Source organism: Dasypus novemcinctus, chromosome 11 (genome assembly GCF_030445035.2).
Source record: "Dasypus novemcinctus isolate mDasNov1 chromosome 11, mDasNov1.1.hap2, whole genome shotgun sequence".
NCBI lineage: Eukaryota > Metazoa > Chordata > Mammalia > Cingulata > Dasypodidae > Dasypus > Dasypus novemcinctus.
The window spans coordinates 13332146-13358676 of record NC_080683.1 but is presented as its reverse complement, the minus strand read 5'-3'; the positions used below and the strand labels follow the sequence as shown (position 1 = coordinate 13358676).

The 26531-nt window shown below is 44.4% G+C and overlaps 2 protein-coding genes across 7 annotated transcripts; one reads left to right on the top strand and one right to left on the bottom strand.

The window, feature by feature from the left end:
- The first annotated feature begins 7 nt into the window (after positions 1-7).
- OARD1 (O-acyl-ADP-ribose deacylase 1) lies at positions 8-11988 on the top strand. Of its 6 annotated transcripts, none has more exons than XM_004462871.5 (7): positions 8-227; positions 1148-1379; positions 6148-6227; positions 6552-6696; positions 7697-7755; positions 8738-8850; positions 11338-11988. In XM_004462871.5, the coding sequence occupies exons 3-7, from the start codon at positions 6189-6191 to the stop codon at positions 11438-11440; spliced, it is 459 nt and encodes a 152-aa protein (XP_004462928.1). In that variant the 5' UTR covers positions 8-227; positions 1148-1379; positions 6148-6188; the 3' UTR covers positions 11441-11988. The 6 variants fall into 6 exon arrangements, with proteins under 6 accessions (XP_004462928.1, XP_023445843.1, XP_071074545.1 ...); XM_023590075.3 differs by having other exon boundaries at positions 6148-6231; XM_071218444.1 differs by lacking the exons at positions 8-227; positions 1148-1379 and adding an exon at positions 4285-4395.
- Positions 11989-14458: 2470 nt separating this feature from the next.
- APOBEC2 (apolipoprotein B mRNA editing enzyme catalytic subunit 2) lies at positions 14459-24757 on the bottom strand. The gene is made up of 3 exons (XM_058306698.2): positions 24541-24757; positions 17078-17641; positions 14459-14619 (listed from the first exon to the last, which is right to left on the bottom strand). Exons 1-2 carry the CDS (start codon positions 24669-24671, stop codon positions 17098-17100), a joined length of 675 nt encoding a protein of 224 aa, XP_058162681.1. The 5' UTR covers positions 24672-24757; the 3' UTR covers positions 14459-14619; positions 17078-17097.
- Between the last annotated feature and the right edge of the window lie 1774 nt (positions 24758-26531).

The following is a 26531-nucleotide window of genomic DNA, read 5'->3' as shown; positions in this document are numbered from 1 at the left end:
TGCAAATAGGGGCTGTGGCGGGATTGGCTCCGCTTCTGGGCTTGTCTGCTGCTCACCACCTACCGGAGCCGGATCTGGAGCCCTTTCCCCGGGGCGGGAACCTCTTAGCGGCAGACTCCCTTTTAGGTGAAGGGGAACCCTGGTACGTTGGGGCTTTGAGCGAACCTTCCTGCTCCCTGCCACGAGACCCCACGACAGACCCTATGTGCTCGCTGACCCGCCCTACGGTAGGAGACAGAATGGGAGGCTTCTTTAGACTCTCCCCGCTCTCCTCTCTCCCCCTCCCGCCAGTAGAGGAAGTAAATCTTCCTTGCGAGGCCGCTTTTCCTTTCTCCCTGCTGCGGTTTAGTACTCTCCTGCCAGTGCACTCCCTGGTTGCAGCTAAACAGGACTGTGCCTAGGTCCCTCCTATTTTCTTTTGTGCCAGACTCAACTGGGGAAGTACTTTTGCGTCGTATAGAGACAGGAGACTGTCCTAAATCCGCCTTGGCAGCGTTGGAAAACGAGGAGGCGTGTCTTAGGACTGCGTTTTCTTCTCCCCGGGCTATCTGCCCTAGAAAAGCGCGAAATGAGAGTGGGTGGCGGCAGCCTCCAAACCTATGCTTTGTAATTCTTCCTTGCTGCAGAATAGTTTTCCTTATTTCCTAGAGGCTGAGCGGATTCACTTTCAGTGATAGACGTCGGAGAACGGTGTAAGAAAAGATTAAGTTCAGCTTTCACATGGAATTGACTTTAAGGAAATGAAAACTAAACAGAGAAAACCGGCCAAGCAACCACATAGTTTATTGTCCCAGTCTCCCATACTATTTCAAACCAGCTCTGCAGTTAGAGGAGGGTGGGGGAGGAGCTCTAATGTGAGCCTGAAAGCTCCAAGTTTGAAATTGGCGCCAATGGGAGCGAGTGGGAGGGTAACTAAGGTATAAGAGGGGAACTCACATGAGTGAGACTTCTGGGATAGCCGTAACCTCTGAAGTACACAGTCAGTGGGGAACAGGGGAGGGACCTGCCTGTTACGCTTAGAATATAAATGCTGTGTCTTGTGGCTCAGTGCGCTGGCCATTTTATGCAGGTTGCATGCCTGTTCGTGCAAGATCGTGAATAAATCCTTTTCTTCTCCATAATTGGGTGAGCGTTCATTCTTTTTTAGGTACAGCTTTCTTTCTAATAATTCTTGCGGGCTTGTCTGGGATCTGAAGCTTTGGAGGGGGACCCCAGGATTGGACGACAGGAAGGTGTGCCCTGCCACTTGAGCGGTCACAGGCTCCGACGTTGGGGCCCACCTTGGAAGACCCTGACACCAGGCGCTTAGACCTGCTGATTGTGAATGAGAAGAGAACAAGAACTTCACATTGACTGGGCAACTCCATACACGGACCAAGGTAAGAAAAGGAACCTGATAAAAGCCATGAGGCTGGATTCGGAAGTAAGTTATAGAAGTTGTTTTAGCCTTATTCACCAAAGAAGATGAAAAGGACATGAATGAAGTATGGGGGAAGGGGAGGGTGGTTGTTGCAGGTTCCCCTATTAAAATCAATTGAAGGAAGGGGAAGTTGTTGAAGACAGTATTTCATTCCCCAAAAAGGGAGGCAGGGACTTCAACCCATCACTGATGGTCTTCTTCAAGATGAACTCTTAGAAACATGTATGTCCCCCGTCGATCCTCCTATCTTACCTGTCAAAAATTTGGACTGTAGTTGGAGGAGGATACAGGATCTAAGGGCCATCAACCAAATTGTCCAGGGTCAGCACCCTCTTACACCCTCTTCAGTAAGATTCCTTGTCATCATAAATGGTTCAGTGTAATAGATCTGAAAGATGCCTTTTGAGCCTGTCCTCTTGACCCAGAGATTAGAGACTTGTTTGCATGTGAATAGGAGGATACCTTCACTGGAAGGAGGCGAGGCTTCACAGAATCTCCCATCCTCTTTGGGCAAGCAATACAGAAAGTATTGGAGAAATTTTTAATTCTGTTTGAAATCACCCTTTTACAATATATAGATGATCTGCAAATATCAAGTAAAGAAAGGCAGGCGGTGGCCCAAACTACAAAAGACTTATTGAACTTCTTGGGAGATCAAGGGTTAAGGGTATCAAAAAGTAAGCTGTAATTTGTGGAAAGGGAAGTCAAGTACCTGGGCCATCTCATCAGTGAAGGAAAGAGGAAAATAAATCTAGAGAAAATTCATGCCATAAGTGAATTACCTCTTCCCCAGACAAAAAGGGCACTAAGGAAATTCTTGGGATTGGTGGGATATTGTAAATTATGGATAAATTCTTATGCATCTCAGACTAAGGGGTTTTATCAAAAACTGTTGGAGGAAGAGCCTGACAAATTAGAATGGAAAGGGGGAGATAGAGGCCTTAGAGGGACTCAAATGGGCACTGGTGCGAGCCCCTGTTTTAGCCCTCCCTTCCGTTGAGAAACTCTTCCACACGTTTGTTACAGTAGATAAGGGAACAGCCTTGGGGGTCCTGACCCAAATCTGGGGAGGCCACAGGAGACCTGTAACCTTTCCACAATTTTGGACCCTGTCTTCAGAGAATGTCCTGGATGCGTTCAAGGTGTGGTGGCAACTGCTCTCCTCGTAGAAGAGAGCAGGAAGCAGACTTTCCGGAGGGTTTTAGTCATCAGCACCCCTCATCAGGTCAGCACTATTCTGTCTCAGAAAGCGGGAAGGAGGTTGACTGACCCCCAAATTGTGATGTATGAGGCTATCCTAATGGAAAAGATGATTTGGTATTGACAACAGACCATAGCCTAAACCTAGTCTCCTTCCTTTGAGAGGGACCTGACTAAATGGAGGCTCCTAAGCATGATTGTGAAGACCTGACTGACTACCAGACCCAAGTCCGGTCCAACCTAGGGGAACTTCCCCTGTACTTGGGGGAAAAGTTATTCAAAGACGGGTCCTCCAGGGTCCTAGAAGGAAGGAGGCACAGTGGCTATGCAATTATACTTGGACTGACTTATAAGTTGAAAGAAGCTGTCCTGTTGCCCAGTGACTGTTGCCCAGCTCAAACTTGCGAATTGTATGCATTAAATCAAGCCCTCACATTATTAAAGGAAAAGGATGGTACAGTCTATACCGATTTTAAGTATGTCTTTGGGGTGGTCCACACCTTCGGAAAAGTTTGGGAAGAGAGGGGATAAAGTAACAGCAAGGGAAAAGAGCTAGTCCATGGGGAATTAGTAAAGCATCTCTTATCAGAGAAATATCAGTGGTGCATGTCAATGGACACCATAAAGGTCATGCTCTTGAGGCAGCAGGCAATAGGTTAGTGGATGAAGAAGCAAAGCCTCCCTTAGTCTGCCTTTGAAGTTGATGGTTCTAATAGCCACCATTCCCAAAGAGTTTGGCGTCCCTACATTCTTTGAAAAGGAGCTGGAGCGGTTATGAGTGACCTTAGATGGTCAAGAGAGATGGCTCTTCCCAGTTGGCCGGCAAAATGTTGAATAAACAAATAATAGAGAGGTATTAGCAGTTTTACACCAAGGGAGCCATTGGGGAATATAGTCCATGTGTGAACTGGTTCTTAAATATTTTAGATGTGTTGGCCTTTAGGCTGTAGCTAAACAAATAAGTGAGCAGTGCATAATTTGCCAAAAGGTCAACAGGAAAGTCTTAAGGAAACGAGAAGGGGAAAGAAAGCCGGGCTCAGGCCATTCCAGAGCATTCAGGTTGATTCACTGAAATGCCCCCAATGGGTCAGCTAAAATATGTTCTTGTTATTCTAGATCATTTGACAGGATGGGTGGAGGCATATCCTCTGGCCTCAGCTACAGCATCAGGAACTTCTAAAATTGTCCTTGAACAAATCATTCCTTGCTACGGGTTAGTGGAAAATATAGATTCAGACAGTGGCAGTCACTTTATCTCCCATGTGCTGTGGAATATTAAGCGAAGCCTGGGTGTCATACACCTTGGTACCCACTGTCCTCATGGAGAGTGCAGAGAATGAAACTTTAAAGAAGCATCTTTTTAAATTGGTTTTAGAAACAAAGTTACTCTGGATTAAGTGCTTACTCATACCCCTACTGAGGATTAAAACCTCCCCTAGGAAAGAACTGGTGATGTCCCCTTACTAAATGCTTTTTGACTTACCTTTTCCTAGGAGGACTGGAGAACTCCCTTCCTTAGAGTCGAAGAATCTCTTCCTTAAGAATTATGTATTGGCTTTGTCCTCTACTTTGTCATCCCTCAGGCATTGTGGTTTGCTGGCCCAGACCCCGCCTCTTGAATTCGCTGTCCAACAACACTGACCCGGTGGTTGGGTCCTAATCAACTTGTGGAAGGAGTCTAAACTTCATCCAACCTGGGAAGACCATATCAAGTTTTGTTGACAATTGAAACTGCAGTCTGGACAGCAGAAAGAGGCTGAACTCACTACACCCAAGTAAAAGGACCAGTACCCTAACTGGACGATAAGTACCGGACAGCACCTTCTGAGTCCTGGAAAATAACTCCAGCCTCGGATCCCTTAAAGATCACTCTGAAAAGACATTAGTTGGGAGGGCATATTGGGAAAGGCAGAGGGACTGGTTGGACTCTTATCGGTGAACTTCATGAGAAGATATCTCTCCACTTAGAGGGCAGTCTATTACCCATTCCTACCTTGCCTAGTGTCTTGGGAGACTGACAGATGAAGGGTTTAAAGTTCAGTCTGAGAATGAGAATAATCATACTGGCTATGATGTTCCAGGTTCGGGATGCAACAAGCCCTGTCAAACTGATAGTAAATGTAACCGAAGGCCTGGAGTCCCAGACTGTGCGGTTTGATGCCTGCCAAGTAATAGACTGTGGGGATTTGGAGCATCAGCGGTGGCTGAGTGGGGAAAATAAATACCTATGCCCAGAGCCAGTGGGGAATGGTTACAGTCAAGCCCCACCTTGCCCCTCCTGGGATGATGTATGGTGGTCTACCCAGTATAAGGGATGGACTGTGAATATGGGATGGGTCTCACCAAACTCGAGACCATTAAAGGGTAAGATAACCTTTTATAAAGGTAATACCCTGCCAGACTGCAAGAGTCTTCAGTGCAATCCAGTAGTAATAACTATTAAGAAGGCAGACAGATTAGAAACTGGGAGCAGTTCCAGGGATCAGGTAGTCGATAGAGTATATGGAATGGGGGCAGACGTTACAGGCACAGATCCTCTGGGGAGGTTCCGTATCCGAGTCCTTCCTCCTCCTGCAGATACAACGTCAACAACGCCCTCTCCAGCCAACCCTTCAGAGATACCAAAGCCTTATCTGAAGAGTTAGCAGAAAAATCTGGCATTGACAACCCACTCATGAGATGGTTAGAGAGCTGGTTTGGAAAATGGAAAGGGGGTGAACTGTCTTAATGTCCTTAATCACTGTGGCTAGGGCACTCACAGCAGTTGGATGTTGCATCATCTAATGTGCCCAAGGGCTAGTTAAGAGACTCACTGAAACTGCCCTAACCAAACAGATACCCATACAGTAAGCAGAACAACTTGTACCCCCTTAAAGAAGATCCCTGTGATGAAGAATGTGAAAAAGCTCTTAGAAGCTTTGAGAAACTGAAATGTGAAAACTTAAAAAAGAGTTTAAAAGAAAGGGGGAATCTGTAAGTAAAGAGGTTAAGTTTAGCTTTCACGTGGAAGTGACTTAAAATTAAGGAAATGAAAACAAAAACATGGAACACCGGCCAAACGACCACCTAGTTTATTGCCCAGCCATGAAACTTTCAAACTGGCTCAGTGGTTAGAGGAGGGAGGAGGAGGAACTCTAACATAAGCCTGAAAATTAGCGCCAACTACCAAGTTGGAATGTAGGGAATGGGAGCAGTAACTAAGAGTGGGAACCCACATAAGTTAGATCTCTTGGATAGGCTGTAACCTCTGAAGTACCCAATCGTTGGGCAACAGGGGAGGGACCTCCCTGTTAAGTTTAGGGTATAAATGTTGTGTCTCATTGCTAAGCACGCCAGCCATTTTATTCAGGTAGCATGCCGTTGTTGCAAGATCGTGAATAAATTCTTTTTCTTCACAATCGGGTGAGCGTTCATTATTTTTTAGGTACAGCTTTCTTTCTAAGAGGCAGGGAGGAATTTAATCGAATAGGTAAGACAATCTGAACATAATATCCCAGATTTTTTTTTTTACTTTTCCCTTTTTCTAGCTGAAGAAACATTTAAATCCTGAAAATAGCAGCTCGGTATCATGGCTGGTAGCCCAAATGAAGATCCAGAAGGAAGCAGAGTGGGTAAAAATTAAGTTATTGGTGAACTGAAATTCAGAATAATTGAGGTCAAAAGCATAAACACACTTTTTAATTAAACCAATAATTGAATTGCCTTTCTTTCTCTCTCTCATTTGCTTCAGAAAGGCTAATACAACCCTAGGCAGAGACCATACATCACTTTCCTTTTATACATGCTTTAATTACTTGTAGTTAGCTCCTTAAAATAAATTATGAGGTTTTGGCTTTAAATCAAATTGTCTGGTGTGGGAGGAAGGCATGGTATAAAAAAATGGGTGAGTACTCTTCCTTAATAAGATGTTCTTTCCTTTTGCACATTTTAGATCGTGTATGTGAAAGGAGACCTTTTTGCATGTCCCAAAACAGACTCTTTAGCCCACTGTATCAGTGAGGATTGCCGCATGGGAGCTGGGATAGCTGTCCTCTTCAAGAAGAAATTTGGAGGGATGCAGGAACTGTTAAATCAACGTAAGTTTTGAAATCAGAATTGATATATTCTTCCCTGAGTAGGTCATATTTTGCTCAGCCTGTTAAGAGTTTAATTATTAAACAAGATAAGTGTCCAAACAGGGATTCCCTAAACTCTGAGTGCTTTTAAAACTATTCCTCCACAAGAATGGCATCTAGTTTAGGTGCTTATCACACCAAACATGAATTCTTGTACATGTTTCTAATACCTTATCACAAATTTTTAGATTTATCTTAAAATACTTCTTTGATATTATTATTCCACTTCTCTGAAATCTGTAATAATTATGAGGGGCTTAGAGTCCATAGGTATAACTTGGCAATCACAATCCTTTATTTGCTGATATTCTACTTATTTTTCAAAGGGAATTTAGAAACCTCTTCCTAAGGACTCCTCTGTCACATTTCTCTAGTGATTTTAAACCACAGATGTTCATTATAATCATGTGAAGCTTCTGAAACAATACAGTTGATCAGGCTGCATTCTAGACTGACTGAATCAGTCTCCACAGGTGATTCTGTTCTCAGCCTTAGACAAAAGCTCACTGCTTTGTATTGTAGTTATTTGTAAACATGATACTTCATCTGGTTTGAAAATCCCTTCTTAACTAGGAGCCTTTTTATACATCTGTGTTTCCATTAGTGTTTAACAAAACTCTTTGTAGGTAAAAAGATAATTATTGAGTGAAAATACATTTGGTAAGTCAAAAGTGATGTACATTTTAAAACATAATTTCAAGACAATAGACATTACATTTTTAAGTGGAAATTAGGGGCAGGACAGAAGATGGGGTATGAGGAAAACATGAGATTAGAGGGCTTGAAGTTAAGGAATACAGTATTTAAGAAGGTTGCTAAAGAGCAAAGCGTTCATATGAGAAAGAGTAGGTTTCTTCCTAGTTGAAAATTACCAGATCTGTAAAGATAAAAGTAGCTAAGAATGGAATTGGTGGTTTGGTTTTCTTTTTCCTTTCTACCATTAAATAACTGTTTTTCTTAGAAAAGAAATCTGGAGAAGTGGCTGTTCTGAAGAGAGATGGGCGATATATATATTACTTGGTAAGATGGTACCAATTCTCAGTAGGTTCTAAGGATTGGTGAACAGATGGACTCTGTTGTGTTTGTGATCATGATGCTCCACTCTAGATAACCAAGAATGTCAAAGAGCTTCTGACTTCAAACCAACTCAGATCCAGCAGTGGTGACTACCTGGAGCACTGTTAGACAGGAACGTGAGGCTGCATCCCACCTCCATAGGAAAAAGTACTGTGACATCCACCATAGGCATGTGTTCGAAGACTTGCAGAAGTTAGGGATGCCTTTCCTCTAAGCCAAACCCATACTTTAGTTCTTAATCATAATAAGATAGAAATAATAATGTCTCAGAAGACAGACTGGCAAAAGGAGTTTTCTCTCATTATTATCTCCCTATCAAATGCAGTAACTAGTAATACCTAGCTCCTCTCTTGCTCTCTGCCTGAAGGTGGGATTCGGCAATTATCCAAATGTCCAGAGTCAGTAAAATGTGGCTCCCTTAGTGATTGTGGTAGGTGACTTCACAGCTAACCTACAAACCTGATGCCTACAGAAAACTGAGTGGGGAGATATTCTTGCTCCTTTAGACTGGCATTGCATCATCTAGTGAGTTCCAATCTTTTTTCTTGTTTGAGATACTACCTGTTTCTTTTCTTACATAGAGGAATAGCAAGCAAGCTTTGTTTCTATGTAAATGGAGACTTTTAACAGGAAATTTTCAGGTAGTATGGGTTCTTCCAGGCATGCTAATCCCATGGGCTTCCTAGGACAAGGAACGATTATATGGCAGTGTCTGGTTTTTTCAGAACCTATTTAGGGGACTTTTCCAGAGGGCCCCACACACATTGTGGAAGGGGCAACATGCCATTTGTTATCTCTGCTCTATGCTATTCTCTGTATATTAAAAAGCAAAAAACTTAAGTATCAGTATGTTTGGGGGTGGTGATGACTTTTCATTGACTATTGTTTTGGACCAATGAAAGTTTACATTTTTCTCTGCACTCAGATCACAAAGAAAAGAGCTTCACACAAGCCAACTTATGAAAACTTACAGAAGAGCTTAGAGGCCATGAAATCCCATTGTCTGCAGAATGGAGTTACCGACCTCTCCATGCCCAGGCAAGGAAATCCAGGGCCTAAATGAAGATATAATTGACTAGTGGGTATATTAGCTAGGGTTCTCTAGGGAACCAGGACCAACAGGAGATATCTGTAAAAAGTATGATGTTTTATAAAAATTCTCTCATGTGACTGTGGTGATGCACAAGTCCGGATTCCACAGGGTAGGCTGCAAACCAGGGGTTCTGATGAAGGTCCTTGATGAGTTCCCAGGAGATGTTGGCTGCCCACAGTAGAGCTAGGAATTCTCTCTCTGAATGTTGAAATCACTTCTCCTTTTAAGGCCTGCAGCTGGTTGGATAAGATGTCATTCATTGCTCATGGCAGTCTCCTTAGTTGATTGTAGATGTAATTGGCCATCTATGCAGTCAACTCACTGATGTTTAAAGTACTTGAAATGTCCTTGTATTACAGTTTGCCAAATGCTTGCTTGACCAAAAACTTAGGCACATTACCTGGCCAAGTTGACAGATTAGCCTAACCATCACAGTGGGGTTTACTGTCTTACTCAAAGACAAATGATTTAAAAACTGTCCCTAACCCAAATTTTGGACTTAAAAGTAGACAAATTTCAAAACTTTGTAAAATTACCAGTGAACAAGTTGTCTGACTGTAGGCCAAGCTATAATTATTTCCTAGTTTGGATCGAATGAACTATTAATAGGATAATAAACTTGAAACAAGCACCTGCCTCAGCCCTTGCTGCTTTATGGGAAGAATGAATCATTGTTATTTTGTCACATTTGCTGAATTCCCAGCATCCTCTGACTAAAGCTTGGCCTTGTTCCTGAAGCATTATATGCTAAAGAACCAAAGCCGAGTAATTGTAATTTTCCTCTTGGGCCACTTCTTTTTTTAATTTATTTTTTAAAGATTTATTTATTTATTTCTCTCTTCTCCCCCCCTCCCTACCCCGGTTGTCTGTTCTCTGTGTCTGTTTGCTGAGTCTTCTTTGTCTGCTTCTGTTGTTGTCAGCGGCACGGGAATCTGTGTTTCTTTTTGTTGCGTCATCTTGTTGTGTCAGCTCTCTGTGTGGGTGGCGCCATTACTGGGCAGGCTGCACTTTCTTTCGCGCTGGGCTGCTCTCCTTTCGGGGTGCACTTCTTGTGGGTGGGGCTCCCCTATGCGGGGGACACCCCTGTGTGGCGGCACTCCTTGCGCGCATCAGCACTGTGCATGGGCCAGCTCCACACGGGTCAAGGAGGCCCAGGGTTTGAACCGTGGACCTTTGGGCCACTTCTTGACACCCTAAACTGTTAATCCTGTGTCAAGAAAGTTGTAAATTATCACTACCATTTAAACCACCCACCTGTTTGTGATCAGTGTAGTAGTAGCCAGAGCATACATCCCTGATGGGACTTCTTAGCCTTTGGGAACTTGGGGGGAATGACACCGGGAATGCCAATAACCCCTTTGCTTCCTTTTCAGGAAATGGGTTTAGGGTCACCTCTTCTCTTTTTGTCACCCTGGTGGTTTTGAGTTGATGGTGACCTTGAATATAGGTTTTTTCCAAGTCCCAAGTTACTTATGAATGTGGCTACAGTATCCCTTTGTCTTAGGCTGGTCTTAAATATATTCATGGCCTGTGTATCAGAAACTTACTGTTTTAAAGTCACAATTCTTCAGGGACTTAATGATCCCATTCAAGATATGAAATTAGCAAATTTTTCACCAGGGGTATTGAGGATCAATAAAGTGACATTTGGAGGAAAGGTGCCAGGTAGTATAATTTTGTGCTGATTCAGTCTTCTTACCAGGATGCTGCAAAGACCTTACTCTTGGATTGCCACCAGTTTGGCATTTATCCGCATTCTGTCATGACTTTCCTTGTCCCTATTCTCTTTTTTTTTCCTTAACATTCCATTATCATTAGTGTATTTTTTGTATTTATTTATTTTAAATAACTATTTCTAATTCAAAAAATAAAAATACAATAATATTGTAATGTTTTTATAGCAAAAGCAAAGTTGATACTTTATTAATACTAAAGGTCATAAAAATATAAAATTTGGTTTTATGAGATATTATGATTAAGCATTTTTTTCTCTGTTCATCTGTGTCTTTCTGAACACTAGAGGAACAACTGAATCTTTGGAATTAGCTGAGATAATGGAAAGAACATTAATGTATTTTTAAAATGACAACTTTTTACCATCCCATCCACAGCCAGTTTCGTCAGTAGGCATAGAAGGATAAAGTCTTCCATGTCATTACAGAGTTATACATGTCTAAGTGTAGCATGAAATAATTGGGAAGTGGTACCTTATTAGGCAAAAGAGAAGCAACAGCTGTTGGACATTAGGGCTGTCTAGAAACAGCCTTGGTGACACAGAAGAATTGATTTCCAAACTCCCACCATAGCTGCCTGTAGGCATAAGACCAGATAACTTGTCTTTATGCTTTGGGTGGATTCAGCCTAAAGGAAGAGGGAGGTGCAATTTCCTAGATACGTTCATCACAACCAATGGAGATGTTTTGTCTTTTCAGAATTGGATGTGGTCTTGATCGTCTGCAATGGGAGAAGGTATCTGCAATGATTGAGGAGGTGTTTGAGGCAACAGATATCAAAATTACTGTGTATACACTCTGAATAGATGAGCATTCTGGATATGTCCATGTTCTCTTGTGACATCCCTGCTGGACCATTAGACTGGGCAAGCGAACCTTAAAATGGGCAGAGGAAAGTTTCATGTAAAGTAGCCTGTTTCACAGGCCAGACTTGGGTTGCTGTCTTCCAGTGATTGGACTGGGATTCTGGAGGCTGGATTATTTGGGATATGTTGCTGTGTATTTTGTGGCAAGGCAAGGTGTTGGTGGCCTGATGTAGACAGGGAAACCAGATGGCTGGGCCTATGAGCTCTGTTTTGCTCCTTTATGCTACCCAATTTGCTTGCCTGGCCGGTAGGGGGCAGCATTGATTAAACGACTGCTTTCTAAGAGAAATTTCAGGGAGGGTGAACTTTTCAATTAGTTTGACATCTTTTTTCATTTGTAAACTTACTTGGTGTTTTCTTAATTTCATCATTTTAGAAGAGAATTACTGGTGTTTTTGTTTTAATTACAAAATTGAGTGTTGTGTTTTTAATAGTAATGCATGGTGAGAAAAATGGAAAAATAAATATCTTTTCTTGGAATCCAGTGAAGTTCTGTGCTCTTGTCTGTGTTGGTCTGAGCTTGGGTAATGGAGGATCTGCAAACTTAATTTCAAAGAGTCAAGACAGCTGAGCCTGGTGGGAAGAGCAGCATGGTGAGAAATACAAATGGTCAGCATACTGGTAAGGAAGGTTTTTAGAATCTCCTCGTGGTGAACGCTCCCTCTTCTGGCCACTGCCTAGTGTGTGTAATCGAATCTGAATTTAATCTTGAAACAAGTGAAAGAATATATGTTGAATGCCTGGAGTATGCTTAGCACAAAGCAGGGACTCAGTCAATCAGTAGTTCTCAACAAAATCCAAATGAATCTTTTAAAAAAATAAATAAAGACGCACCTCTTCCCTCCCAGAAAAAGTCTCCTTGGTGGATGTGGGATGGGACCCGCGTTTCTTTGTGTCTTTAAGCCCCACTGAGGATTCTGATGTGTAGCACATTGGGGTTGAGAACACCGTGGTATCGATCCTCTTTCCTTTGTACACTAAGAGAGCAGCACTTTGTCCACTCTTGTTTTCATGGTAGAAGAATAAAGTTCATGGATTTAGCACAGTAGTTTAGTATCAGAGCTATTAGGGAAACTAGGAGGTCCCATCCCCGTTTACCTCCCTGTCCACCCTGCACCTCACTGGTGCTGGCCTTTAAAACAGCCAGCGTTGTTACTGATTTTCTCCCTGGAGTGAATGCTAAGCCTATCACAGGACTTGCTGTGTTCCCAAGTGTGAAACAACAAGGGGCTTGTTGAAATACCGGGAAAGCAATGGTTAAATATAATCTTTGTACTTTAAACCTGTGTTATCACTTTTCAGCTTGATAGGCGGCAGCAGTTTCAAAAAAGTCTTTCACTTCTTTCATATCTTTATATAGAAGAGACATGTTTTCCATGTCTCAGGTGGGGGTGGTGCAGAGGTATCAAACATTTAGACTGAGGCTTCTTTTGAAGCTTTGCTTCTGCCTGTGTAAGCAAAATAAAGTTGATGCAAAAGAAGGGAGAGAATGCCCAAATGTACAAAACTGAAAATGAAAATGTGTAAGAGGAAACTTAAAATTGTTTTGTTAACTCTGCAAATAAATCTCAACACATGGGTCAAATGATTCATTTTTTATATGTGTTCTGCTTTTAAAGGGATCAGGGTTAATTTTTTTCATCGAGTATGAGCCTTTATGATTTTTTTAAAACAAAACCTAGTCTCATCCATGGTTGGCTGTATAAGTGGAATTCTGGGACTCAGTAGGGATGTGATAAAGTAATTGCTTTGTCATTTTCAGATAATCTTGGGGTCAAATTCCGATGACTTATCACTCTTGAAGCCTGGGGAAAGGAGGCATGGTGTGATAATCTGAAAGAACACATTATTCCTGGAAACCTAATTAGAGTTGGGTGGTGTATACCCAGAAATTCACACATGTGAACTTTTGCTTTTATGTAATACTCAACAAATCTTTAAAATGAGAATTTTGATCTTACCTTGCCATCACTAATCATCAAGTATGGAATATTCTCATCTGAACTTTTAAACCCCCCTGCTTCTTACCCCTCCTCTTTAATCAAGAGGCTAATTGCTTATCAATTGGCACTTGGGATATGGATACCTTGTAACAGATTTCTTAGGCCTTTTATTCCACATTCTGCCATATTCCTCAACTTGACAGAAGGGAAAAGTCCCTCATTTACTAAGAAGGAAGTATTTTATGAAGGTCTAAGACCATGATGGGAAGTCTGCATGGGAGAATTTGTTTCCTGTATTGTCTACCTAGAGCAAGCTCTGGTTGAAGCCTCCTTTCTGCTTTACAGTGGCATGGCTTGGTTCATAGCCTGAGACATCATTCCTGGGACTTGCTCACTGTCCACGTCAACTTCCAAATGTCTAAATTCCTTAAAAAAACCTAGCAACAGGGGAAGTGGCTGTGGTTCAATCGGCTGGGCTCCCGTCTACCACATGGGAGGCCCTGGCTTCGGGTCCCAGGGCCTCCTTGTGAAGGAAGGCTCTCCTGCACACTGCGGAGAGCACCGGCCCGGGCACTGCAGAGTGCCACCCGGCCTGCAAGTGCCGCGGAGAGCCGACTCAGCAAGGTGACGCAACAAAAGGGAGACAAGCAAAAATGCAGAAGAGCACGCAGTGACTGGACAGAGAGAGCAGACAGCACGCAAAAGGCTGCACGTGGAGGGGGGATGATAATAAATAAATTTTAAAAACTAGCCACAGACAAATCACGACACTTCAGTTCTTTTATTAATGTTGCTGTTTTTCTTTGTTAATAAAAACAACAAAATGCATTTCTGGACATATTCAAAGATCTGCACCTTGGTACTGAGGACCATTGCCTTAAGTAGCCCCTCTTAGGGAGTCATTAGGACCTTCAGCCCCATGGATGCCTGTTGCCTATGTGTGGTTGCATTTTTCTCCTTGCAGCACACTTTTCCCCCAGAGCAGCATTATAGAAAAGAGGCCAGCGTAAGTGAATCACAACATGACAAGTGTATTTTGACTCCTCTGGGGGCCTTGTCCAGTAGGTTTGGTCAGTGTTGAATGTTGTCTGGCTCCGAGTGGTATTGGGAAGATAGGCATGTCCCAGATGACCGTTTATGTCACTGCTGTCTCTTGGTGGCAGCAGGCAGACCTTGGGGAGAAAAGAGCATGTTACCCAGAGCTTTGGCAGCCTCAAACAATTAAGACTTTTCTTTTTGAGCTGGATTTCTTTGTGCTTTCCCCAACCATTCCCTATATTTCTTCTCTGCAAGCTCATGAGTTCTGGTTTATCCAGGATTGGATCTGTTTCTTTTATTCACTTTTTGGTGACTAGGTCACAAGAGAAAGCTACCGAAGAGATCTGCTTAAACGCTGTTCTCTTGAAATAAATGTATGGTTAAATCCAATTCTGTATTTTTTTTTAATGGAACAAGAAATATGAGGCCCATTTTATTTAATGAACACCCATTTTAATTAAGCAGGTTTGTACTTTTGGGCTTTTAGATTATAACTGTTTCCTGCCAATTTTTTTTTTTTCTTTAAAGTTGGTACATTTTAACCTTTCCCTTCAAGAACATGACCAAGTCAAATAGAGGACGGGGAGGCATGTTAATGGCGTTAGATAATACAATTGTGTACACTAATGGATTGAGGCTTATAATGTGGAAAATATCCAATACTATTTTTAGGAACAGTTTGACTTAGAAATGAAATTTTCCCTCATGGATTTATCCTCTTCTGTTTAGATTAATATAGGAGCGATACAACCCTCAATTGTGTAAAATTAAACAGTTTTTAAAAATCTTCCTTGAAATGCTTAATATTTATAGCAGATTTACCTACTTAATTATTTGGCTTAATGGGGAAAAACAAAACAAAGGACTTGCTATTTAGATAGCTAAAAGAAGTAACTTGCACACTGATGAAAGAGGTTGATGTGGGAGGTGTGTGGGGGTGGGATGTGGCGTATGTGGGAACCTCTTATATTTTTTAAACGTAACATTTTTGTGATCTATGTATCTTTAAAAAAGTGGCCTGTGACAACGATTTTCAAAAAGAGAGTATACTGAGGTTAAAATTATGCCAGCTGTTGCCATTCTCTAGACTGTGTAGGTCTTATAATTACAATGATAGTTTACACTGACAGTATCTTCAATGAATTTTTAAAATTAAGGTTTGTATTTTCAGAGGTCACCCTCAGAAATCTGCTTCTCTTACCACCGCTCATGATAGTATTTTATGTGATCGTGGCATTGCCCTGCCATCGTCTCACTGAATTCAATGAGTGGGCCCTGCTTTTTATATGAACTGGCGGAAAGTCATGACTTCGTGGATTGGTGAATGCTCAGCTTGAGAGCTATCAGGTGCCCTGTGTGCATGTCTGATAGCAAATACCAGCCAACATCAAGCTATCACTCTTTCCAAAATATGCCTATGAAGTGACATCTTCGCTTAAGGGTATTAGGAATAAGGGACACTGAAAAATAGATGAAATATCATCAAGGAAGCATATTGGTTTTATGTTTTATTAGCAGATGAGATGTTCCTGGAAGTAAAGTTGGGTAAGAGCATGGTAAAGACCCTTCTCTTTTATTGGAGGATTTTGATCAGTAACTCAGGCCTTGCAAAGGGCCCAATTTATAGTATTTCTGTGGGAGCAAACTAAATTCAAAAAAGGATAATAAAGGATCCGTTACCCTCTTTCCTGAGGGTAATAGACCTGTTTCTGTGAGAGTCTAATTTACCCACAGCAAGAGGCTAAATTGGCCTTAATTGTGTCCTAATTATTTGCTTAAATAGCCAATCTTTACTTCCAGTTTTCCTATCACCTCTTGATATCTGTAGGAGGCTTCTTCTGAGCTGCAACTAGGTTTAGGAACATCTTTTTAATCTTTTAAACATTCCTGCATAGAAAACTTATTGCTGTATTATTCCCACATCTCCTATGAGTTACATCCAATGAGTTCTGCTGAGAGCTTCTCAACATAAGGAAAATGTTCTTGAATTATATATTCACATAAGCAATTGGTCTCCCTCAAAGCATAATCATTTGTTTGAAAACACGAAAGCGTCTCTGGTCAAAAAAAATATTTGAATACAAATCTATTTGGGGAGTTGCAAATTAAAAAAAAAAAAGTAACAAAAAACTTGCATTATAGAGAAAAGGAACAGTAAGATTACAGATTGGGGTTGGAGAAGGGCATCCAGAAAGTGTCTGATTTTCCTAAGTCTGGATGTACATGGCTAGCATAGTGGATTTAAACCTTTCCTCTGCTGTCATTCAATAACAGGTCCTTGCCCCATCTAGCTCTTAGGACAGCGTCATTCTATTTCATCAAGGCTTTAGGATCCCTGTCCACCTTGAGAATTCCAAGGTAGGGGGAAGTTTGTCTGATATAATAGTGTAGGAAGGAAAAGGGTTTAGAGAGAGAGACTCAAAGGAAATAAAAGGTTGTTCTAAAAGGTTTTCTCGGCCAATCAAAAGCAGAGGAATTAAGTGAAATCTTTCCAAAGGAAAATCAAAACATCACCGGTTCCACCTGACCTCAAGCCTTCTACCATGTTAATAGTTGATAAAGTGACAGTGCCGTGGCACCAGGAAAACTCACGTGAGGCTGAGCTCCGTCGCTTACTTCAGGATGTCTAGCAACTTCTCCTCGTAGTACTGGAAGTTCTCCTGAATGTCCTCCCAGGGCTCAAAGGCCTTGGATTCGCCTTCTTCTTGCTCCACAAAATTCTGCCAGATGTACTCGAAGTCCTGGGGCTTCATGATACGCAGTTTGCACCCCGCCTCCTTCAGCTTCTTCAGAGCGGCCTGGATCTCTGGCTCCTCCCACATGAAGAGCCGCCCCACCAGAATGAGCAGGCGCAGGTTCTTGGTCTTGCTCAGGGTTTTGGTAATGCGGTCGGCGCAAGCTGCGCAGGGACTGGAGGACACGTACCAGGTGACGTTGTACCGCAGGGCTGGGTCGAAGGCTGGCAGGATGGTGTTGAAGAAGGCTTCCTCGGCATGCGCCGCCGCATGCTCGTCCTCTAGGTATCCCCGGGTTGCCTGGACTTGGCCTCCCTTGCTCTGCACTTCCACCACGTAGCAGAGGAAGGTCTTATTCCGCCCAGAACTGTACTCCACGTTCCGGAACTGGAACTTAAAGAAGTTGACAGGAAGCCTCTCCCTGTAGGTCAGGGGAAGAAATGGGCAAGGAGAAAGGGTGTGGTGAGTTCTCGCCCCTAGGAAGAGCCTGGAGTAGGGTGCTCTCTAAGATCAGTGCCTGCTACGCATGCTCACTCTTACCATAGAGACAGACCTTTACTTTTTTTTTTTTTTTTTTTTAACAGCACACAGTGTTCTAATAGCAATTTTACAAAGAGTAGGCATGTAAAATTTCTCCTGACAAAGCAAGGCAAAGGGTTTGCAGAACATTTTGTGCTTTCATTTTTTCCCTTGTATCTTCTGTGAGTTGCATCTTGAGCATGGAGTGAACTAAGACTTGTAGTGCCTGCTCTACTAGTGACTGATCAAGTCTATCTTTTTCCTTTGGTGTAGGAAGGATTGTCTCAGTAAGTGTCCAAGAGTACCTCAGTTTAACTTAGCTTGCATATAGGATTGAGTCATTTCAAAATCTTAAAAGACATGTCTTCTGCCCTGCAGTTGCGTATGGTCTAGCAGCTAGATTCTAGCTGGACAGAGATTCTGCAAATGAAACAGCAGAGACCATTAGAAGACTGCTAAAAGTGAACCAGTTGAGTGGAGGACGCATTATGAAAGTTCTTGAACATTTGACCTTGATTCTGGAGGCAATAGAGAATTGTTAGAGATTCTTGAGTAGAAGAAAGGCATAATAAAAGTGATGCCCAAGGAAGATTTGTATGACAGCATATGGGCAGGTGAATGGAAGCTGGGGGAAAGCCTGAAATGAAGAAAGCCAGCTAGGTGTCCTTGGAAGCCCAGGCTTGGTGATGAGTAGTGTGGGTGTCCAGTGGCTTCACAGGAGAGACGAATGGGTTGGAAATGAAAGCAGAAAGGGGCCTGGTTTTGGAGGAAAAGGAAGGACAGGAAAAAGGGGAGGGAGTAGAGAGGGCATCAGTTGAGTTTTGTCTTATTTATATGTATTTGTATATTTTTCTAAAATAAGATTTGTACAGTTTTGAAGGCCAGAGAGAATGAGATTTTAACAGGAGAGGTAAAAATGTCAGAAGAAAAGGAGAGGCTATAAGTTTTCCTTTTCAAAAACACAATCTCTATGGCTTTCCCAGAAAATCAACAGTAGTTAATTCTGCTGTTGCCTCTCGTACCCCTTCATTTCCCCCGGAGAGGTCATCTGACTGCCTGGTGTCCCGGGGCCTTGGATTCTTAAGGATAAGTAAAAGCTGCCAAAGAACTGAGTAAACCAGAGCTATTTCTCTGCACGCCTGTCCCCCCACCCCCAAACTTCCTCCACCCAGGTTTCCATGTCCCTTGTTGTAGGCTTCAGTTTCCACTGTGGAGATAGATGTGTTTGAGATCCCAGCTCCAGGATTCCTTCATGTACTATACTTAGCTCTCTAACCCCTCTGCCCCCGTTCTGGAGGTGTTTATTATTTACTTAACATTTTAGGAGAATGGAGCGCTGACGAATCCCTTCCCTTTCAACCTTGCCGGGAATTCACTTAAGCTCAGAGCTCCCTAACTAAACTCACCCCACCTGACCGTTCCTTAACTCTGTGGATTGCTAAATGGTCCCTTCCTTCCTGGTGTGGATTTTGGCATCCAAGAAGCACAGGGCTTACTTTTTCTTACCCCAAATCTTTACTTTTCATGGTGTTTTGCAAGATCCTCACCCCTACACCAAATTCCATCTAGAGCCACTTGGATGATGGCTTCTCAGGCGGATCCCTGGGAAATATACACGGTCCTTGTTTGACTTGGGGGTTTTAGCAAATAGCTATCTGTGTGGTCCCTCAGGTCTCCAGGAACCCCCAAAAGCATTGCTGCAATTGTACCAAGCAGAAAGTATGAGTTTGGCCCAGCATGCAATTCGAAATTGGCTGGATGGTATGAGACTGCTGCTTCTCTCAGCCTCTCCTAAGCTCTGATGTTCTTCCTCCTCCTCTTCCTCAGGCAGGAGAAGAGGACCTAGTGAAACCTGAAACCCTGGAGAGAGGAAGAAAGGTCACCTCTATAAATATCTTGTTTCCTATCCCTCCAGCCAGCAACCCCAGAGTCTCCTGTCACTTAGCAGGGCCTTCTGGACTAGGTCCCTCAGGAAGAGAGATGCTTTCAAGGGGCAAAGGGATGGCATGATAGGTTTTGGCTCCCAGCCTTTCCTTGGGGTTTGTTCAGAGACTGGGCTTGCTTGGCTTCTCCTTGGGTTTCTTAGAAGGAACACAAAGGTTGAAAGAGGTTCTTTGGGGCCCCTACACACTGCAACAGCCAGTCCTGGAGGAGAGCCAGGAGAACAGAGGCAATAGACAACCCAGCGTGCCTGAAATTTTTCCAGAGAGCCAGACTACATGGCCATCTTGGGTGATTTTATAGAATCACAAAGTAAGTCAACACTGTTATGCCCATTAATGGAAAGGAAGGAAATAGTGACACCTAGTTCCTTAGATAATCACAGACATCTTTTTTTCTGTAGTGGCATGAGCATGCCGATATGCCTAAGTACTAAACTTGCGTGGCCCTTTCCTCCTACCTCACTAGGTACTTCACTGCTGAAGTGGTGTGCGTGTGGTGGGGGAGAGGGTTGTGGGGTATGGTAGTGTGTGGCGGAGTGGTGGCCAGGAGAAAGATGCTGGTAGATCTACTTCAAGCTTATCACCTGAAGTCGGCCTGTTCTTCAGGCACAGAAGCCAACAGCACAATTCCTACCCACTTGCCAGCAGCCTCAGATGCCACCTCTTTAAGCATGGCTTCCTCGTACTTTTAGCAAAGAAAGCCATTCACACTTTACCTGCTTAGACCCAGGATAACAGGCACTGCAGTTTTCTTGGGAGGAAACAGATTTTAGTATCTAGAAAAAGTGGGAAGATTATCCCCTTGATGTAGGGAGAAGAGATGTGAGTAAACGTTTTAAATTTTTCTCAGGATAACATTAAAAGGCACTGCATTTTCTAAGCATAAATCTACCAGGAGAAATGAAGCAACCTGGAAAGTAGTATTTACTCCAAAACAACCCATGAAGTGGAAGATTTCCTTATGGTTAGTTGAGTGTTGACTCAGTTCAGCTTTCCCTCAGTAGACCCCTCGGTGTCGGTGACCTGCTCCAAAGAGGCAGAACTGCCAGTTTCAATTCCCTTCTCCCTTTTGCAGACCACTTGCAATGAGCTGGTGCTAACAACCGGGCATGGGTGGAAGGAGTAGGGCAGGAGCAAAAGCAGAGGGTTCTGACAACCCACACTTCCTAGAGCTGCAAGGGTTTCATAGGCTGGCTGCTTCTCATTTGCAGGGATAGGTGGAATTCTGCCCAAGGTTCTCCCCTTTATCCTGGGAGGTACCGTCTTAGCCTACTTGGCTTTGACTGCCTACTGACCCTTAGTGGAGCCCAGTGTGGTCAGGGTTATAGCTGGCTGCCTTCTAGTCTATTATTATTTACGAAACCTTTCTGGCGGGTGACAGAAGTTGGGGGGGTGGGGTGTGGGAGAGGGTGAGAGGCTTGAGGTGTTAACAGTTGTGCTGAAGGTTCCTCACTCCTCACCTCTCCCTTTCGTGGACCCTGCCTCTTCGCTCTGTGTTCCTCACGTAACAAGGGTAAACTACTGGTAGCTAAAAAGGTGGTTGAAAGAAGAATCACCTGTCTGCCATTGATTTCTCTTTTGTAACAACCCCTCTGAAAGCAGATTCAGCTTTATGCAAGCACATACACAACACAACACGAGACAAGAACAAACACACAGCAAGGGGTGCTACTGGGCAGAGCACAATCACTAATTAGTGGGATTGAGAGATGAGGAGACAACCATTTCCAGGGCCCCAGAGCTTCCCCAATGCATGCTGAGATCAGAGACAGGAATGAACCAGTACCATTCTCTTCTAAGCCTAGCACCGCTGGATCTTCATGTATTCTGAGCTTCTTCCCACAAGAAGCCCTCCCCCCAGTTCATTCCCTATTTCTGGGGAGTGGGTGAGCTCAGTAGTTGAGTACCTACATGTACCTCCTAGAAAAAAAATTCCCTATATGGGCATAGTGTCTAACATATAATAGGTACTCATTCATTAGTTCGGTCATTCTTTCAACAAATTTATTGAATACCTATTAGGAGTTAGGTACTATTCTTGGGATGAGGGATAAAATAATAAAAAGACAATGTCCCTGTCCTCATGGAGGTGAAATACTAGTGGGGAACACAGGCAATATGTAATTTCTATTCTGTAAATATTTGGTGAATAAAAAAGAATCCTCTTTATGATTTTTTTAGAGGCAGTTTGGTGATTTTAAGTCAGACAGCCCTGGGGTCCACATCCTACTCTCGTCAGCTAGTCTTAGGCTAATGACTCACCTCTCGGAGGCTTAGTTTCCTCATCTAAAGATGGGGTAAGTAATCCAAGCTCTCAGGTTTTGGGTAACAGTAGACACTTGAGAAATTAACGTTAGTATTGATGAATGGTGCCTTTTCTAGGCCCTCGTATCTTATCTTTCAGAACTCTAGCTTCAGCACTACCAAACCTGTTCCCTTCTCTCCTCTTCTCACTTTCAGAGGTTTTTCTCTTTCAAGATGTTTCATTTTTTCTCTGAAAGAAAAATGTCTAGTGTTTGCTGATTTCCATAGCATGAATACTTTGCTATGGTTGATTTTAAGCTATCAGTGTGAAGTCACTGAACACAGAGTTGGGAAGAGATATACACAATTGACTCTCAAGCCAGTATGAGCTGGCTCCAGCACACCACTGCCGTTTTAGACATTTTTTGCTAGCACTTTCTGACTATTTTCTATACTACATGCCCGATTCGAGTCAGAATCACTACAAGTAGGGCCTATTTTTCTTTATTCCTACCTGGGACTTCCTCCTCACTTCAGACTGTTTCTTGAGAAGCTGCCTGCACCGCTGCTAGTTTGCAGCCCATATCTAAGGAATACTATGGATAAATCTATTGCCTTTAGGATTCAGGCTAGGATGATCTCTTTTGCTCTAGGACAACTAGAAAGAGAAGAAAAGGAAAGCTATTCTGTCTGCTGGAGAGAGAAGGAGAGGAAGGCTATTCCCTCACCATGTCCCTGCTCAGACACAGCTGCACCTCTGGGCTATTTTAAGCCATCTTTACCCAGAGGAACCCAGGAGACAGTTGTTGCTTGTGGCCAGGAAACGCCCAGGGCTCTACATCCCGCCATCAAGCTGCCCCACTGTGCCTCTTCTTCTGAGCTTTGGGTCATGGGCACCCTTATTACCACCCAGATAGAGAAAGGTAGAACTTTGCTTGGGAAATGTGGGACCCACAACAAAGAGGAGACTAGAGGAAAGAATCCTCGGCTGGGAGTCAGACCTGCCACTTACAGGTTGTGTGGTCTTGGCCAAGTCACCAATCTCCTTGAGTCTCAGTTTCCCCTTCTTTAAAGTGGCAATAAAATACCACCCTCTGCTAGATTGCCCTGAGAACTGAATGAGCTCTTGCTTGTGAAAATGTGTTGTGATTTATAGAGTCCTGAACAAATGTAAGCTGTATCGGAGGACTTATCCCTTAGGACCCACCATCCAGGCTCCCCATTTATGATGCTCAACTCAAGAAATATAGTCTAATTCTATTCTTGACCTGCCCTGCCCCTATGCTAGCGAGATCACAACATTGCACAGAGTGAAGTGTGTGTGTGTGTGTGTCGAAGGGCAGGTAGGACCAGCATGCCGAGGAATTAGAAAAAGGATCTACGTCCACAAGACATCCATTGGAACTGAGGGATTCTCTGGGTACGGCTGTCGTTGGCTTTCCCTATGACTATATTAATCTATGCCCAGTTTCTCCCTTAATCCTGGGATGAGGGTGGAGGTGGCTGGGCAGGCATGGGCAAAGGGAAGTTCCGGGGTGCTCCTTCCTCAGAAACTAGGACACATTGTGCCTTAGGTTCTCTTAGAAATCAGAAAATACTTTGTGCTAGAAGGGACCTTAGGAATCAACTAGTACAACTACCTCATTTTGCAAATGAAAAAACTGAAGCCTGTGCTGGAAAAATCACTTGCTGAGCTTAAAACAGCAGGTCCAAATTGCCGCCCAGTGCTCTTTCTGCCCCTTGAGGGCACTATGCCTCTATCCTTCTAAAAACCTCTCGATATGGCCTCCACTCTACCTGGGGGCCCGGCTGGAGAGCCCCACGCTGCAGAGGGAAACCCTGGGCCTCACAGACGCCTTTACCTAAGAACTTAACAGGACCTTCCCCTAGAGGGATGAGAGAGGAGAAGAGGAAGACTACTTGGTTTTATTCCTGGAAGTGGCCTAATCTGGATTAGGCAGAGGGGCACAAAGCCCCCTTTTGGATGCTCCAGACCCTTTGCCCTGGGCCCCAGTTCCTCTAGGCTGTGGCTGGAGGGTGTTGGCCGCCTCCTCTATCCATTTGCTCCTGGCCCTGGCCTGTGTTACCTGCTCCCTAACTCTCTGTTTCCCCAGGAATGGTTGTGGACAGCCCCCGGGGAGACTCAGAAAAGATGTCATAAAAAATGGCTCCTCGTTCAGCCCCGGGAGGGAGGGATCTGTCTTCCCTGCTCAGGACCTTCTGCTCCGGAGTAAAGCTCTGAAGAAAGAGCTAGAATGGGCCATCTCATCCTCTCTGTTCACCAGGCTCTCTACCACTAAACAGCCTCCACCCAGAGAGGCCGAGTGACTGTCCCAACACCAGGCCTGAGGGGTGGTTTTAGGTTCTGGGCCTCTTGCCTGTAAGCAGCCCCTCCGGCCTCCACCTGACTAGAGGTCAGAGGTGTCAACGCGAGAAGCCAAGAGACACTTGCTGCCGTGTCCCCAGCAAGCCCTGCCATGCACACACATGCATACACATTGCTGCAGCTCGGGGCCAACCCTGACCCCTGCCATGACCCTCCTGGGTTTCCACCACCCGCCCCGGCCCAGCATTCTCCCAGGGCTGAGGCCCACGGGCCACCCCCGAGTCTCACCCTGTGACGATCTCAAAGGGCGGCAGCTCAATCAGCTCCTTCAGCTTCTCGGGGTCCTCCAGGTTCTCCTCCTCCTCCCCATTCTGGGAAGCGGGAGCAGCAGCTGCTGCGGCCTCTTCTTTCTGGGCCATGGAGAGGCTGAGGCTCGGGAGTCACCGAGAGAAAGGAGAGGCGGCGGGTATGGGGCAGGACCTGGTGGCAGGGGCCCCAGCAGCTGTCAGCAGCTAAATGTGGCCGGGGATGACGAGGAGCCTGGGCAGGCCAAGCCTGGTGCTTCCACCCCTGCCGCTGCAGCCTTTATAACCAGAGGCGCTGCCCCTCCCCCGGCCCTCTTTGGCTATCTTTTTTTAATTGAGTGACAGCGGGTGCTGGGGTGGGGGAATGGAAAATCTGGCCATCAGTAGCCCCTATTTATCAGTAGACAAGACAGGAAACTGGCAGGTGGGGATGGCTTGGCTTCCTCGCTCCCTCTGTCCACCCCCCACCCGCACAGGCTCAGGATATATGCTCTCCTTTGCCCTCCCCCTCACCTTATATTCCTTTCTTTGTTTCCCACCCAACTTTCCCAGCTCCATCGGAGGGCAGTTGGTGGAAGGAGCCTCAGGCAAAGGGTCCTGAGGCACCTTTAGGAGAGCAGCTCTCTCGGAGGCTTAAGCAGGATGAGTAATGTGTTGGCGTGGTCCACCCAGGGAACTGGGATTCAGGAAAGGAAGGTCCACAGGAGGGGGCGGTTAAGAACTGCCAATTTGGAAAGAACTGTCCGAGTTGTGACTCAGAGGGAGTGGATGCTAATTTGCCTGTGATGGGCCCACAATGCAGTGGAGCTTCCAGTAGTTAATCGTAGCTGCCATTTACTAAGCTTAGATTGCTTGAAATGGCTTAGGCAGTGGGTGAAGTGGTTTGCACGTGGAATCTGTCTTTAAGCTCAGCAGCCTGGGAGACAATGTGTATTATCCCCATGCTACACATGGGGAAACTGAGGCTCACAGCAGCATTAAAGGCCTTGCCTAAGGTCATACAGTTAACAAGTGTCAGAGCCCCTGAATTCAAGCCCAGGTCTTTTCCCTCCAGAAGCCAAACATTCAGCCTCCATGCCAGGCTAGGCAATGCTGCCTCTAAGTCAGTTTTTCATTTGTTCCACAAATATTTGTTGGGCATCTACTATATGCCAGGCACTGTTTCAGATACTGGGGATATGGTGAAGAACAAAACATGTGAAAATACTTGCCCTCATGGAGCTTGGGGAGTTAAGACAATAAACAAGAGAAAAAATATGTAGTATATTTGGTAAGTGCTAAGGAGAAAAGGCAGAGAAGGGAGAGAGGAAGAGTTAAGGGAGGGGAGGAGGAGAAATTACATTTTTGATAGAATGGCTGGGGAAGGACCCTGAAAAGGAGACAATTGAGAAAAGACCTGAAGGAGGCGAGGAAACTAATCATATGGATATAAAGGGAAAAGTGTTCCAGGGAGGGGGAACAGCAGCTGCAAAGGCACCAAGGTGGGAGCCTGCCTATATGGTTGGAGAACAGCAGGAGGTAAGGTCAAAGAGGTGTTAGGGGGTTAAAGAGGCCGAGGGCCGTAGAGGCCATGGTAAGGACCTGTTCTCCCTGCGTGGGATGGGAAACCACGGTCTTTAACAGAGGAGCCACATGAGCCGAAGTCACCCAAGCTGCTGGGTTGAGAATAGACCAAAGGTGGGAAAGAACAGAAGCCTGTGGTCAGGAGAGGCTTGAAACCATGAGAACTACTGAAGAGGGTGAACCTAGCGAGAGAGGAAGGCGTCCTAAGGAAATTCCCAGTGTGGAACAGCACCAGAAGGTGGCTGGGTGCGCTTTGCAGCTCACATGGTGGGTGCTTACCAGGAGCCACTGATTTTAGTGTCTGGGGGCAGTACAGACACCCTGGGACGTTCTGAGGCAACAGAAAGAAGGGGTTCAGGGTCACAAGCCGGTTGAAAATGAGGAGCCTACGAACATTGGGGACTGGTCTGA